This window comes from Pistacia vera, unplaced genomic scaffold (assembly GCF_008641045.1).
Source record: "Pistacia vera cultivar Batoury unplaced genomic scaffold, PisVer_v2 Contig649, whole genome shotgun sequence".
In the NCBI taxonomy this organism is placed as follows: Eukaryota; Viridiplantae; Streptophyta; class Magnoliopsida; order Sapindales; family Anacardiaceae; genus Pistacia; species Pistacia vera.
In genome coordinates this window covers 192,468-208,575 of record NW_022196500.1, presented here as the reverse complement: position 1 = coordinate 208,575, position 16,108 = coordinate 192,468, and the positions used below count along the sequence as shown (strand labels likewise).

Below are 16,108 nucleotides of genomic sequence, written 5' to 3'. Positions count from 1 at the left end.
TTTGCAAGGCATTAAGCCAGCTAAGCGATAAGCAATTAGTAACAACACTACAATATAAAGGGCAGTGATACGGGTCCTTTTCTCTGATACATATTAAATAGTTCTCTTCGACTGCCATTCTAAAAGTATAGCTACATAATAGCAATCACGGAATTTTACCTCTGGCCTAAAATCTTTTATATCCAAATCTTCATATTGGCACACCTATGGTCAATTCCACTGCACTCAATTCTTTAGCTAAAGCAATCTCTTAATTTATTCCACGAACTAACACCTAAATTGTGTGAAAAGAAAAGGTTTCATTGAAACATTACCGTGCAACATTGTGAAGTCCTCAACTCAACCCATTTCTTTGAAGTGCAAGGCACAAAATTCAAGAAAAAATCAATTGGAACAGCCATAAAATTAACTTTTAATTCCCCAAAATGAAGTCTTGACACTGGAGTGATTATTGGATTAGCTCAAAAAAAAAAATACCGGAAAAAATACCACTGTGAAGTTCTGATAAAGCCTCCACCAAGAACTTATTTCGTCACCTTCAGATAACAAGCAGAACCATTTCTGCGATTTAACCTTCCAGTGCTGATGCTCCAGATATAATTTCAATCAATTCAGTGGTGATAGATGCTTGACGAGTTCTGTTACAAAAAATTCACCAATATTAAGTAGCATAGATCAACTATCAAATATTCAGTCCTAATCCATAATATAAAAGGGACTAAAAGTTACAGGCTGTAGGATAATAATCCTGTTAACATATGAGAGAGAGAGACCTGTTATAAGTAAGAGTGAGACGATCAAGCATTTCACCGGCATTTCTGCTTGAGCTGTCCATGGCAGACATTCTTGCTCCTTGCTCACTGCAAGCATTCTCCAAGACAGCATTGAACATAACCTAACCCAAAAAAAGAAAAAAAAGCATTTTTTTCTTGTTTAATTGGAAAATCATTATAAACCTGAGGCAGATATAGAAGTAACCATTTCAAAGCTACAGACAGAATCACTTCAAAGGTATGCAGTACCAATAGAAGGAAACATATAATATAAAGATCCACCACAGATTTAGCTGCTGAAAAAATGTGCAAGTCAGTAACCAAAAATTTATAGGGAAACATCAATTTCTCGAACCAAACTCAGGCACAATTTGATAGAACTGCCAGATATGACATCCACATAACTAAGCACTGCTCACTGAAGTGTTTTTACATTCCACATAAGGTTCTTTCAGTAAGTGGGGGAAGGTTTTTCCTTTATTACCCTGTTAAGAGTCAAATCCGGTAAAATTCTGTTTTTATATGGTTAAACCTAATATTGATTCAGTGCAAGGGTTCTGAAATTTTTAACCCACCACCAATTGAGTGAATCGGGGCATAAGAATCCCGACATCAACAACCCTTTGTTTTTTTTTTAATAACATTATGGGGCTAGGGTATTACACAATCCCTAAAAAATCACAAAATATTGAAACCAATTGTTATGATTTCTTCATTCTGCAAAATGATTTGACGGAAACAGTTGGTTATATCACAGTTCCAGCAACAATAAAGCTTGAAATAGAAAAAAACAGCAGTAATACTACCAAAAAGAACAGTCTCAATATTGCTCATACATAATTCTCTGTATAGAACCAGGGACAGCAAAATTTTTAATTGAACCAGCATTACTTACGCAAGAAAACTGGAACTCAGCCAGATTTTGAAGTATTTCACCCTTTGTTTCTCCACCTTCAATTTCATAGGCATCTAGATCACCAATCTGTCCCCCAGATTCAGACTCTCTCTCCACAACCTATATTAGTTGTCATAAAATAACATCAAGAAGGGAAAAGCTGAATACGATCATAAAAAATAATTAAACAAATGTAGAATTATTAGGATTAAGCGTTATAGTCACCTCAGGAGATAAGACAGTTGCCATTGTTGGCAGAAATGAGACCACAGATTGGAACTTGTTGAAGATAATCCTCAAAGCATCAAACTCCACATTCTTTAAGATGTCATCTGCAAGAACAGAAACCTGAGGAAAAAATGTGATCAGAGCTTAGGGTAATCAACAAAATTCTCTAGAATTTTGCAAACAAAAACAGCACTAACTAAATACAGTAAGCTTTGGGACAAATTTAGTGAGGATGGGAACCCTGCCACCAATTAACGCATAGGCTTAAATCAAGGGATTCAAAAAGATGTGAGACATACCAGAAGCCAATGTTAAAATTTGTCACACAAGAATAATTCTTTACTCATCATGTTAAGGTGAAAACACATTGACTAACCTGGGTATAATTCAGAGGATTTTTCTGCAACTCAGTTATGCTGATCTCAATGTCCTGCTTTGAGTCACGTATTAATATTGCTTTTGCCTTCTCTCCCAAGATAACATATTTAGTTTCTTTGTCAGGACCTGCAGAGGAGAAAAAGGTTTAACTCATAAGAAACATAAGAAATAAAAATCCACAAAAACAGAATCAATCGTTAGAAAAATATACCAGAAACCAATTTGTGCAGAGCCTTGCTTGTCTTGACTGATGTTGAGTTGATACCACCACATAGACCTTTGTCAGAAGAAATGGTCACGATAACATTCTTCTTAACATCAACACCTACAGTTAAACCGAAAGAAAAATATAATGAGGGAAACAGAAAAACAAATAAAGTAATAGAAAGTAAAAAAGAATAAATAAAAGATTGGAGTATTGGACAGGTTAGAAAAGAGAAACTGTTAGCAAAGATGTTATAAATCATGCAGAACACAGTGATTAAGAAAATGTTAATGGGAATGACCAGACTAAAACCATTTAAATTTGAATTTGAAAATTCATGAGAGAATTTATTTTAGCCTGTTCTGTTAGTCTACGCTGACAATAGTAATAAATGTTCTCTATCAACTCTTAATTACATGGTGCAACCAACTTGGATTTGAATATCAAGCTGCCATCAAAGAGAGCCTGCAAAGCATGCCCAGATGCACTGCCTAGAGTTCAAATAGCTAAACATGCAAATAGGACCATCCATTTTACAGATTACTCCAGAAGGAAATAGCATGACCAGTCATTGGAGACGTCATTTAAAAGTAGTGTAGAACCCGTAAAAAAAGTACAACCTTCTTGTAGTTGTCTGTATGATGTCATATGAAATGGAAGAAAGAATGAATGCAGTGCATAATAGAATGAGAAAAGTAATGGTTGACATGAGATGTGTCCAGACCAATAAGTTTGACAGATAACATATCAGATCAAAACTTAAATGACCTTAAAATATAAACAAACTTGGGCTACAAACATACTGGGAGTGTCACCAAGAAGTGCAGTAAATGGCTGCCACAGGCCACGGGAATTTTCAGCTCTTACTTGAATTGCTCTTAACTTTGAGGCTGCAACCATCTTCATAGCCTTTGTAATTTTCTGAATATTCTTGACACTCTTCATCCGGTTTCTAACTGCATCAGTGATATCACAACAACTATTAACAAACATCTACCAGGACTCACGTTGCCAAAATGCAGCAAAGGTGGACATCAAACCTGAGAAGTACAACAGTTAATAACAAACAAGGAGCCTTACCCACTTGAGTTGAAATATTACGAAATCCCGTAGGGCCATCCTCCCTGCCCATTCAAGCAAATTTATCAGTAAATCACATAAAAAACAGAAACAGAACAATTCGTTTAATGCAGGAACACAAGCATTCAATAACATTTAATAAGAAACAAAAACCATTATTTGAAGTGCACACACTGATACTCCTCAAATTTAAATTAAACATGCTATATTCTATGCTTCATATTTTCAGCACACATTCGTTCCATAACTCGTGTTGGTACATTTGGTTAAGCTCCTTGGGCAGTCTACCTTTTCAGTTCCAATTGTACCCACATTCAGCACAACTATTTATACATGCTCATTCCACTCCCATCAAAACTACAAAACACTCCACAAAAAGCGCATAAACAGAAACTAACAAAATAGAATAACTAAACTTGATTCATTCAGCTCTGAAAACCAAGAAACTCGTAACTCCCAAACCAAGAAAACCCACTCACATTTAGTACAAAACAATTTATCACAGATGACTAAAAGATTCCTTCCTAAAAAGTATTCCAAAAGTATTGTATGTCACAAAACAATATAAAACTAAAAATTTCACTCAACCGAGATTTAATAAAAAGAAAATGAAAATAATAGATATTACATTTTGCCTCAATGTAAAAAAATTTACAATTAAAAAAAAAAAAAAAAAAAAAAACCTAAAATACAAATATGAAGAACTTTCAGTGTACTGATGATCGACAAGGCAAATAACAAGTGAAATTTTTAAATAAATAGAGAAATGATATGAGAAGTAAATAGGGATCGGAGATGAAGATATTGATCTAGTGAAATCGTACTCAGAGAAGAGAGAGGGTCGAACGGCGGTGATGGGACGGGGAGAGAGGAGAGGGTTGGCGAAACGCCGGCCTTCGCGTCTGAGAGCAGCCATGGCCATTTTGGTGATGATCGGTTGCGAGAAACCCTAGATTAATATTCGAATGCTATAGATCGATAGCTATATGTGTGCGAGGGTTGTCCGAGCTCAGGTTGGGGACTAGACTTGGCAATATCGGGGGTTTACAAAATCAAATTGACGGAGATAACTAAACGGCGTCGTTTGCGTCCTCAACATACGACGTCGTTTCAGTAGTATTTTGATATAATTACCATGACCTACCCTCACTCTGTAGATTTAACACGAGTAAGCGACTTTTTCACATCAATTATGGTTGAATGATACTTTTCTAATTCCAGACTCTTAAAATACCATTTTTCACTCGAAAACATTTAATGACACTTTTCAGATTCCACTAATCATTGATCGATTCTAACATTGTTGCAATCTATACCATATCACTCTCTTCCTTAAACATCATCACAAAAACCCTCAATCTACTTTATCAACCCACAATTGTCGATAATCAAGCAATTAAGGTTTCCGTAATCGTTTTCTCAAGTCAAATTCCGATCAATCCGATCACTAATCTAACTTTCACCACTAAAAGATCATTAACTTTCTCTCTTCAAAAACCCCAAAAAAAGTACTGAGTTACTCCACTCACTGTCCAATCAAAAAGGTTTTTTTTTTTTTTTTTTTTTTTTAATGGGAAAGTGTATGCATGGAGAAATGTCACTAATTCATTATTTAGGCTAAAAAAAAAAAAAAAAAAAATGTGTTTAAGTCTTTTACCCACTCCCCCAAATATCTTCTTAAATAATGGAAAAGCCGTTCACTTTCAATATGTTAAAACATTTTAAAATTGTTTAGCGGCTTAAATGAAGAACAATATTAATTAACAAATATTTATTTGCAATCAGATTGGTTAAAATTATCTTAAATGATTAAGTACTGTAGTTATATTATCTATATATTTATATAATGCTGAAGCAGCTGCTTTTCTGACGCCACGTAGGATTGATATATGATGCCATGTAGGATGTCGTTAATTGGTCCATGTTTGCTGTTTATTGGGCTTACTATAATAGGGATTATTCACATGTATTCAATACAAAATTTCACATTCCTTTTAATTTGATAAATTACTAATGATCGGTGTGTATTATTGATTTCCATGAATATTAAGAGATTGCTATAATGAAATTATTCACATACATTCAATTAATGTATTCAATACAAATCTTTCACATTCCTTTTTCATTTGATAAAGATACAACATCTTTTCACATTCATAAATTTTAATAATACACTTTATTAATCCATTAATATTCAACGTTCATTCATCATGCATATAATTATTATATTAATTAATATTATATTTGTATACCCCTTCACATTCAATTAATTATCATTAATATTAATATATCTTTACCCCTTTCACATTCAATTAAACAAAAATATCAAACATAATAACGAAAAATGCTTTTATAAAACGTATTATCATTAACATTTAATATAAATCTGAAAATTTTAAACTCATCCATAACATAAAACATTTGTATAAAAAAACCATAACCAACAACATGCAAACACTTACTAAAAATATCAAAAGTTATATTAATTAGAAATAATCCAATTACATTGAACATAACACGAACAGTTGTTGTAATCATTAATTATCATATAATATTACTAATGCAATCTAAAGCATTGAGTAGAGAATTCAAAAATCCATACACTTCAAATATTTTTTCATTTCACACAGATACCATTAACAAATGGAAGACAAACGACCAACTATTGTCAATCCAAAATCCAAACAAATAGAAGCGTGCGGTAAATAACATCAACTGATTACTCTTATATTCCTCTACATATCTACTTTTACATGTCCATTTTTTATTTTTAGTAGGTCACGCAGCAACGTCAAATGGTTCGCCTGAACTAGAAGGTATTCTACAAAACCTTAAAGTCACACTGGACAAACTCAACATTGCCAGAGTGATGAACAGAGATACAATGAATGCTTTGTTATAAAAACAGGCTCAACCCTACATGTAATATTCGATTTACAGAAACGTGAATCCTTGATTATTGCAAAGAAAATGAACTTGGTATTCTCAAGAAAAAAAATAGACAAATATATTAAACAATTCTATTATCAATAAAACGATAAAAGATTCACCTATATTATTCCCACTGAAGGATGATACTAGAAGCTAATGTAAATATGTTTATTCTACAGTTAACGCCTAATTCTACATCACTATTTTACACCTTTAATCCACTGAATGGGTTGGATTTAAATTTAAAAGTTTTTAAAAGTAGTGAAAAGTTTCTCAACAGTTGAACTTAACTTTTCTATATGTGTTGAATTATTCATTTCTTTATAATCAATGACTTAGATTTAAATATTGATTTTTTATATATGTTCCTTAAAATGACATGAGAAATAAACGTCTACAGTTGTTTTTGTTCTCAGAATGATCCAAAATTGGCTTTTTGCAGATTGGCTTTATGGCGATATGTGGGATTGGTTCCGTCCGAGTTGGAGGGTGTTGAGAGATGGAATTTAAGTGGGAATTTGTCAACAAGGCTGATTAGTAGGTAGTTTGTGGGAAGTCAAAGTCATGTGTGATGTTTCAGAGGAGAAGTTTGGAGTTCAGTGTTCATTCGAGGAAGGTTGTTTCTCAGTTGAATCTGAGGTTGTTTTTGTGGAGGAAGAAGAATCAGGGCATGTTATGAGATTCAAGATTTGATTTCAAGATTCTTGATCGTGTTAGCCTTGGCCTTGCCAGGCGGGTATATTTCATTTGTGTGAAGAATTCAAATGTTTATGGAAATTGATGGCGGTGTTTGATGTTTTGTGATTAATTGAATTGGGATTTCCTGTAGGTTGATGATGTTGTTTTTGAAGCCATTGTGAATGATTCTAACAGGTTTCATTTCTTTTTGTTTCCTCTCATATTTTTCTTAGATATGTTAGACTAAATCTTGAACTTATGATGTTTGTATGTGGAGATTGCAGCCCTTTGATAACACAAGATTTGTGCTAGAAAAATAGATAAAATGTAAGATCAATTGAGGAATGAGTAACTTCTATTGCTACTGGTAGTGCTTTTGGGAACCAGCATGGTATTGGTGATGGCATTCTAACTCCGTCAATGTTTGGTATTATTTCTTTCATACATTCATATTTTCCATGTGAAGTTATAGATTGATATGGTACGCAACATAATGGTATGGTTTTGTCCATAGATCTCCATCAAATTGGATATGATATGTTTGCTACTGCACAATGTATTAGTTCCAAGAATTGCACAACTTTCTTGACTTTGTCACATTTAATGCATGTACAGTATGTGTTTATGTGTGTGCATGTGCATGTGTGTGTGATGGGATAAATGAGTAATATCCTGTTAATTTTTTTTTTTTAATCATAAATAAACTTGATTGTTCTCAAACCCACAGCTAACATGATGGAAAGTAAAGACATATTCGAAAGGCATATTTTCTTTTATAGAGTAAAAATTGATGATTTATGTGCCAACTTAGTGTAATCTTAAAAGCACTTACTCTTTAAGTTTTCTTAATGTTCAAATGCAGTATGAATTTTTTTTTTCTTGGTGCTTTTATGCAACCAGACTAAATTTAGGAACCCATTATTTTCTTGAGTATAAACTCAAACTTCTTGCAGAAAGAGTTTTCAAATAGAAATTTTTAAGTTTTTAGTGAACTTTTGTGTAGAACTTAAGTTTGGATTAAAACATATGGGATGTTTGACAAATTGGATATTCATATTCCTATTTGGCTAATTTGACTAACCTCTTGACTTAAGGACGAACTAAGCTTCAACATCAAGCTCTTTGGAAAATCAATGATGCCATTTCATTATCAGTTTTGATATATTAATGGAGCTTGGAACTACAGTTCCCATCTTCTCTCTGTGCTTGACTAAGAGTTGTTCACCTACAAGAACAACCTATACACCACCTATTGAGCAACCGAAAGTGGTCATTCCAAGTGTAGCCAACCATTACCCACTCATAGGTGCTTATTTAACCATTGTTTGTTTATGAAATTCATTATTACTAATTTATTTTGAACGTAAATTGATTCAGTTTTGATTTATTATGCAGCCAACCTTTGGCAGTGATGGTCACAATGAGCATTGATGGGGTGACATTCGGAATAATTTATGAACACTTCTTTTTTGGCGTAGACATATGTGACCATTAAAAAAAAAAAAAAAACATTGTCCATTATTTTGTTTTTCTGTGTCTTATAAACAATGTTATATTGCAAATTGTTTATCAATGAAGCATATTTTTTATCAAAAAGTTGCAAACTTACTTCTTAGAAGGTTATACATGTTTTTTTGTGGACTTTGTAGCTAGTAATAGTTTGGGTTTGTGGCGAATAGAGTTTGTGTTGGATGATGAAGGATGACAAGTTTTATTTTATTTTATTTTTGCTCATTTCATGATGCTGGGCAGCCTTTTTAAAATGGTGAAAGATTAACTATTGGACCTCAAAGCAATGGTTATATTCCATGCAAGAACTACTAATTTTAAGAAGGGCAAAATTGTCATTTCAATTATATTATTACGTACCAAATTGTTGTAAGAAAAGTGTTGCAACTCTTCTTTTGCTTTAAAAAGGGAATATATTCCTATCACTAAAATGTTCCAGTATTATTTCGTTCTTCAATTAATTAATCAATTTGTGTCAAAACCACTTTCATAAGTTGTGGGACTTTCAACCTCTATATATTGAATTCAGTTAATTTAATTCCTGTTGAATTACAAACTGACCATTTCAATATTCCATCACTTGCATTTTATCAAATTAAAAGAGGAATGTGAAAGATCTGTACTGCATACATTAATTGCATGCATGTGAATCATCTATATTTTATCAACACCAATAAGCAGCAAATACGGGGACCAATTAACGACATCCTAAATGGCAATCATATAACGATTCTCAACAATCTTTAAACATAAAAACCTGATTAAAAAAAAAAAAAAAGAACAATAACAAAATGTCCTATTATAATCAATATTTGACATATTTTTTTATAAAATAATAATCGTTTACAATTTCTTAAAATATAAAAATTTGATAATAAAATAAAAATAATATAATAAATAAACGCGTGCAACGCGTGTGCTTTTCATCTAGTATGTGATTTAAATATCAAAACAGCATATATTTCACTAAACAATAAATGTATGATTGTCATAAATATCGATGCCAAGTAGGGATTGATGACATGGGAGAAAGTAGTTGAAATATAAATAAAAAGAGTTAGGTTGGAAATACACGGGGTTTATTTAGATACTTATATATGGGATTAGATATTTTATTTTTTAACTTAAATTAAAACACAAATTAGCAACTATTGATTAACTGCACTCTAATTAGTATTTGATAGAAGTTGGAAATGATTATTTTTATTATCACCTCATCAACTTTTAAATCATTAGGTTGTAATTAAATTAATGTTGAAAATTTATGTCAATAATTTAAGTCAAAATTTTAAATTAAAAATTATATTCTTGTATATATTTCCAAATTTTAATTGAAAATATTTAATTTTTATCTGATATTCCAACAAATCATTATTCTAAATAAAAAAATAATTATAGTATTATATAAAAAAGGACCCATGTTAAGGCTAAGGGGACGTTTGGTTGGAGGTTAAGGAAAATTACTAGGGTTATGTTATTTTATATTATTTGATTATAATGTTTGGTTGTCAAGTAATATAAGATTCTGGTAATATTGTATTACCAATAATTGTTACTATTAGTAATATTGGAGGTAATCTGATTACCTCTATTTTCTTAGGTATTGTAAGATTACCAAGGTAATCTTATTTTTGTTACAATTCTATCCCTTATTAATAAAATTTTGGACAATAATGCCCCTATTTTAAAATAAATTTATATTAATATACTATTTCAATTTTACCCTTGTTTAATTCAATTTTTGAACAATAATGCCCTTATATTTAAAACAAATTACATACCACCACTGCCACCTAGCCACCACCGCCGATAACGGGCCAACCACCATGGACCACCATTGGCAAGTCGTCGGAGTCCCTAAAAAAGATTGAGATTCTGTTGGAGGCTCTAGGAGGCTTCGATATGGACGTTTTCGGCCATATTGATGGCCGAAAACGTCCATATCGAAGCCTCGTGGTCATGGTGACTTTCAGAGACTTCCGACGATGGTTTACGGTGGCGGCAAAGAGGCGGCAGGGTGTGGAGGTGATTTCATCATAAATTAAAGTTTTATATAAGTGGGGTGTTTTAGCTAAATTTGAAATATTGAGGGTTAAAAAAATTATTCAAAAATTAATAATAAAAATAATATTATGTTAATGTTTAAAAATGGGACAATTTAGTAATTTAAATAACATACCCACAAATTTATTCTTCCTAAGCAAACATATTAATATAACATACTCATCATTTAATCAAACACATTTTCTTAAAGATTTTTAATAATAAAATAATATAAAATTCTAATAATATAATATTTTCAATAATTTAATATTTCTAAACCAAACGCTCCGACGATCAAGAAAGCGGTAATTATAATTTATAACATTGTAACCGAAATCTAGTTTTCTACTGTTTAAGTCAAAGTTAAAGAAACTGGAAAATAAAAAAAGTTGACTAAGAAAGAGAAGTCCAGTACATACTAAATGAATGATGCACCCAATTAAATTAGGACAATTAACCGTCAAAATCAGTAACGTAAACAGTTGTCACAATGCCTTGCGCTTCTCAGTCTTGACAACCGCGCCTTCTTTAAATTATAAATCATAAACCCTAAACCGCTCACACCTCCTTGCCCCCAACTTCCTCTCAAATGGAACCTCCTTTACCTCCTAATCAATTCTTCGGTATGCTTTTCTTTTTCCATTTTTAACTCCCTACGTTTGATTCATGAGTTTTTTAACACTTCAAAAGCTCTTTTAATTAGTTTTAAATGTTTTTGTTTAGATTTGTTAGTGTTTGGCTGAAGTGATTTTGAGTTAAAAAAAACGAATAGCAGAAAGAAGCCTTGATGTTACTTAAAAAGTGTTTTTAAGAATATCATTTCATCAATGCTATTTCAGAATGCACTTAAGTTTCAAGTGATTGTGTTTTCGTAGAAGCACTTACCATACAAACAAAAAAGTATTCTCTAATATTCCCCCTCTATTCCTATAACTATATTGGTTTTGCTTCTTCTCTGGTTTGAACTTATAAATGCTGTGCTGGAAATGCTGTGGTGTTGATGTTGCTGCCTTTTTTCTTTTTGGGTTCTGAATGTTCAAGGCAGTGGATTCAATATAATTGTGCGCTGAAAGAATTTTAAGTTTGATTCATGTGTAGTATGGAGAGAGTTCTTGTGGGGAGCTGTTGCTGGGGCTTTTGGGGAAGGAATGATGCATCCGGTAGACACTGTAAAAACACGAATTCAAAGTCAAGCAATTCTTAGTGGAAGTCAGGTATGAACTGTCGTTAATTTGGCTGCATGATATAGCCCTCCTCTGGATATATTGTGGAAAAAGAAAAACTTGCTGTTGTGAATGTTAAATTTTATCTCATTTTTAGGAGAATAATGCTGTGGCATTGTTAAGTTATGCTTGACCCAAAATGTTAAGCTAATATGTCACGCCCCTACAGTATTTAAGCTTTAAGAAGCTTTAATCTTAGGGATATTGCACCCGACTAAGGTGGAAGTTTACTCAAATAGTGTCTAGAATCATATTGTTTAGTCTTGCCAAAGCTCCTCTTTTTAATTTAACCGTTTGGTTCTTGATGCTTTGTGCCATTTGTTTCATTACTTTCAGAACCAAAAGAGCATATTGCAGATGGTTCGAGCAGTTTGGGTTGCTGATGGACTACGAGGTACAGGATTATCAATCTCATATATTTTTTTGTGATGATCATTAGTCCAGTTTTAATCTCTTACCCACCTCTAATCTTCTGTACAACAAGTTGTGTATTTTATATGTTTGCTGTGAACTTTCACACGATTTTGGTATATTTGATATTTAATTCTTCGTTACTTTTATCATTTGATTCTGAAAATTACAGACCCCTAATCATGTTTTTTACTTTAAATTGTGGAAATTCTTTTGGTCATTGATGTAATCCATGGTTTTGTCTGAATTGATCATCCTTGTAGGCTTTTACAGAGGTGTAGCTCCTGGGGTAACTGGATCTCTAGCCACTGGAGCAACATATTTTGGTTTCATAGAGTCCACCAAAAAGTGGATTGAAGAATCACATCCTAGTCTTGGGGGCCACTGGGCACATTTCATTTCTGGAGGTGTTGGTAAGTTGTAGAGCTCCCTAGGATTCTGTTTTTTTTTTTAACCAATTCATTGTAGTGCCACTTAAATTTGTTGTAAACATTCTATGCACACAGTGTACCAAAATAAATTGTCAAATGATTTATAATTGATACTATAGTTCTAATGCTCCGAGGACTGAGATCTTCATTATGCGAGCGACAATCATGCATAAATTACATATTATTCTTAAAAATAGGAATATTTTTGCTTTGAGATGAAAGACACAACCTTTCTCAACCATTTATTAATTCCTAAGATGTATTCTTCCTGTTATAACTTTTTGTCCTTCATTAAAGCTAAGTTGAGGGTGCAGGACGGTTTGTTGCATGTAATGCTTTTTTTGTCAGCATTCATGGCCTACTGTTGTCTTAAACGCTTGTTAATTACATCCTCTTTCTGCATAGATACCAACTGTATGCTGTAGATGATTTTGTGCTTTCTCTTTTGGTCTTCTGTTGTAGATTGGCACTAGATGTGTATAGACTATCATCACATGCCATTATACATATCAATATCCAGTGATTGATTTATAGTTGTTTTACTGTCACAAGAAGCGAGTCCTTTTTGTGTAAATGATTAGCGATTCAGTAAACTATGGACTCACCTGCCATTGGTATGTGACAAAAGACTTAACATTTTTGTTCCAATCTTGTTCTTTTGCATTTCAGGAGATACTCTTGGTTCTTTTGTATATGTCCCATGCGAAGTGATGAAGCAGCGCATGCAGGTTCAAGGCTCAAAAACATCTTGGAATTCCACTGTTGGGAAAGACATCTTAGCGAAATCTGGTTCGGAAATGTACTGTTATTACACTGGAATGTTTCAAGCTGGTAGCTCAATATGGAGGGAACAGGGGCTAAGGGGACTATATACTGGGTAAATGTCGAAACAACCACTCTAGATTTTTTAATTGGTGTTATTGTCTGATATGTGATTTACTGAAATTGAGACTGTATTATTACTGTTTGTCTGTGCCCAGGAGTCTGTATGAGTAGTTATTTTTGCTATTTTTTTTTTTGGGGGGGGGGGGCGGGGGGGGGGGGGTTTCTTTAGATGTTTAATACTGTACAGCTGACAGCTTCTAAGATTAGATATTACTATTATCACTTCCATGTAATTCCATCGTTTTGTGGTGTAATATAGCTGATGAACATGTGAGACATTTAAAAAATGATTTGCCCAATTTGCTACTTACCCTTTTTGGTGTGCATGGCTGCTTTTGAAAGGTTTCTCAAGGGTTATTGACCTGGTTTTAGGTTGGGACTGGCTGATTGTTACTTTCTTCTTATGGTTGTGGCAGATACTGGTCTACACTTGCAAGGGATGTTCCATTTGCTGGTCTCATGGTATGTACATTTTGACTTAATTCTCTGTGGTATTTGTAGATTAATATCAGTAGTTTATTTTTATTAAAACTCCTGCTTTTCCATAAAAAAGAGGGATAGGTTGCGATGCAAGTTAAAAAGTTCTGGATGCATAAAATGAGTGTTAATTGTTATCAAAATTGTCTTTGAAACATGCATATAATAGAATATTTTTGTTACGTGACCTTAGTGTGTTGCCATGTTGACGATTCGTGAGACTTTGGTTTTCTTTCCTAAGATTGCTCTAGATTTGATGTCATGCTTGTTTCATATTATACCTCTATTGGAATTTCTAGGGTAACTTTAACTTTTTACTGTCTACATCCCTTGCTCAAATATAGAAGGAACAATTATCATATGGAGAGTTGTTCTTAGCATCTCTCTTTCTCTATCACATTTTTTATTGTGTTCTCAAAAGTGGTGTATCACAATGGTCTCGAGCAGTGGGTTTCTTTTCTTTTAATCATTTTACCTTCCACTAGGAAAGTTCTTCCACAATAGGAAAATTTAATAAATCTTTGCTTTTTATATCCATATATTGATTTAAAGATGTTTACTCCTTGTAGGTTATGTTCTATGAAGCTCTGAAAGATCTGACAGAATATGGGAAGCAAAGATGGATACCCAATTTAGATCTCTATGTGAATAGTTCTGCTGAAGGACTTGTATTAGGAGGATTAGCTGGTGGTATGTGTCTTTCATCTGCTTTATTGTAAATTCTACCCTTCTAAATTGGTTCTTCTCAATTCATGATAAATGTTGCCTTCCACTTATTCATTGATTAAATTGTGCAGGTTTTGCCGCATATCTTACCACTCCATTGGATGTCATCAAAACAAGAATGCAAGTACAGGGATCAACTGTGAGGTATCACTTTCTGAGATGCATTCGTCAATAGACTTTCTCAAACTGTGCTTTGAAATAGATTCTGGGTAGAGTGTCAACTACTGGTTGAGCGTCAGAACTAGAAATTTTAGCAAAAATAACATTTCTAATATTATCGGAAACTCATAGGTACAAGGGCTGGTTGGATGCGGTTCATAGGATCTGGATGATCGAAGGCGCCAAGGGAATGTTCAGAGGAAGCATCCCCAGGATTACTTGGTATATTCCAGCCTCTGCTCTCACTTTCATGGCTGTCGAATTCCTCAGAGACCATTTTAACCAAAAATTAGAGAATGATATTACAGAAGAAGTTGCAACCTTGTCCATAGAGAAAAAAAAATCTATACGGGAAGTGGCATAGGAAAAAATCTCAATTTTGACCCAAATTGTATATCTTCTAGGAACCTTGTTAATCAACTAAGAGAACATCACTAAATGATACATTTAGATCGAGTAATTCCATCTCTTGTTTTGTTCTTTGTAGTGCAACAACTCCATTGCTTGAAATTTTCTGTCCCACCAATTGCCAATTGGTTTATTAAACTGTGAACCGGTCACCTTTCAATAAGATTTAAAAAAATTTAGGAAGTGTTAGCGGAGTTGCTGCCCAACAGCCAGCCACGTGTCTAGTGACACTGTTGGCATTCCATTGATCCAACAGTGGTAACAAAAATATTGATGGTATGGAAAGATTCGGTCAACCTTTTCTTTTTTTGGGTGAAACACCATTACAGTTGAGTTTTTCATTATCACCATTGGGTAGATTAGGGCTTCCGGCCAATCCATCTCACTTTTTTAAATATTATACAAATTGGCTTCTAGTTTTTTTATATTAATTATTATTTAATGAAAATGTTTTTCTTTTTCCTAAAGCTAAATAAACAGTTGAGTAAACGAGGAAGGTTGCATGACTTTCTTTTTCAAATTAGTACAGTTCATAATCACTGCTGGTATAAACTGGCGGTGGCAACAGTTGGTTTTTACCAGTGATTGGTGAGGCTAACTGGGGTGGGGTGGGGTAAGGTGGGTTTTAGTTAGGAGAAAGAGGAGAGTATTTTCGGGATGATGGGGAG

General features: G+C 33.2%; 2 protein-coding genes across 2 annotated transcripts; one reads left to right on the top strand and one right to left on the bottom strand.

Annotated features, from left to right (window-relative positions):
* Positions 1 to 326: 326 nt before the first annotated feature.
* On the bottom strand, positions 327 to 4,597 carry LOC116111686 (ATP synthase subunit gamma, mitochondrial). Its single transcript, XM_031397827.1, has 9 exons — positions 4,384 to 4,597; positions 3,560 to 3,603; positions 3,283 to 3,435; positions 2,486 to 2,599; positions 2,273 to 2,400; positions 1,894 to 2,016; positions 1,669 to 1,788; positions 774 to 895; positions 327 to 638 (listed from the first exon to the last, which is right to left on the bottom strand). The coding sequence occupies exons 1-9, from the start codon at positions 4,479 to 4,481 to the stop codon at positions 569 to 571; spliced, it is 972 nt and encodes a 323-aa protein (XP_031253687.1). The 5' UTR covers positions 4,482 to 4,597; the 3' UTR covers positions 327 to 568.
* A 6,664-nt stretch (positions 4,598 to 11,261) lies between these two features.
* LOC116111692 (mitochondrial substrate carrier family protein E) lies at positions 11,262 to 15,641 on the top strand. The gene is made up of 9 exons (XM_031397836.1): positions 11,262 to 11,343; positions 11,819 to 11,934; positions 12,280 to 12,337; positions 12,618 to 12,767; positions 13,455 to 13,662; positions 14,087 to 14,132; positions 14,717 to 14,837; positions 14,945 to 15,017; positions 15,165 to 15,641. Exons 1-9 carry the CDS (start codon positions 11,310 to 11,312, stop codon positions 15,394 to 15,396), a joined length of 1,038 nt encoding a protein of 345 aa, XP_031253696.1. The 5' UTR covers positions 11,262 to 11,309; the 3' UTR covers positions 15,397 to 15,641.
* The last annotated feature ends 467 nt before the right edge of the window (positions 15,642 to 16,108 follow it).

Excerpts from the sequence above, each read along its gene's own strand:
- LOC116111692 (XM_031397836.1), top strand. The coding sequence starts at position 11,310 with ATGGAACCTCCTTTACCTCCTAATCAATTCTTCG. Across the intron at positions 14,838-14,944 it reads ATTAGGAGGATTAGCTGGTG|GTTTTGCCGCATATCTTACC; the intron begins GTATGTGTCTTT and ends TAAATTGTGCAG. Across the intron at positions 15,018-15,164 it reads GTACAGGGATCAACTGTGAG|GTACAAGGGCTGGTTGGATG; the intron begins GTATCACTTTCT and ends GGAAACTCATAG.
- LOC116111686 (XM_031397827.1), bottom strand. The coding sequence starts at position 4,481 with ATGGCCATGGCTGCTCTCAGACGCGAAGGCCGGCGTTTCGCCAACCCT. Across the intron at positions 2,017-2,272 it reads ATCCTCTGAATTATACCCAG|GTTTCTGTTCTTGCAGATGA; the intron begins GTTAGTCAATGT and ends TTTTTTCCTCAG. Across the intron at positions 1,789-1,893 it reads CAACTGTCTTATCTCCTGAG|GTTGTGGAGAGAGAGTCTGA; the intron begins GTGACTATAACG and ends CAACTAATATAG.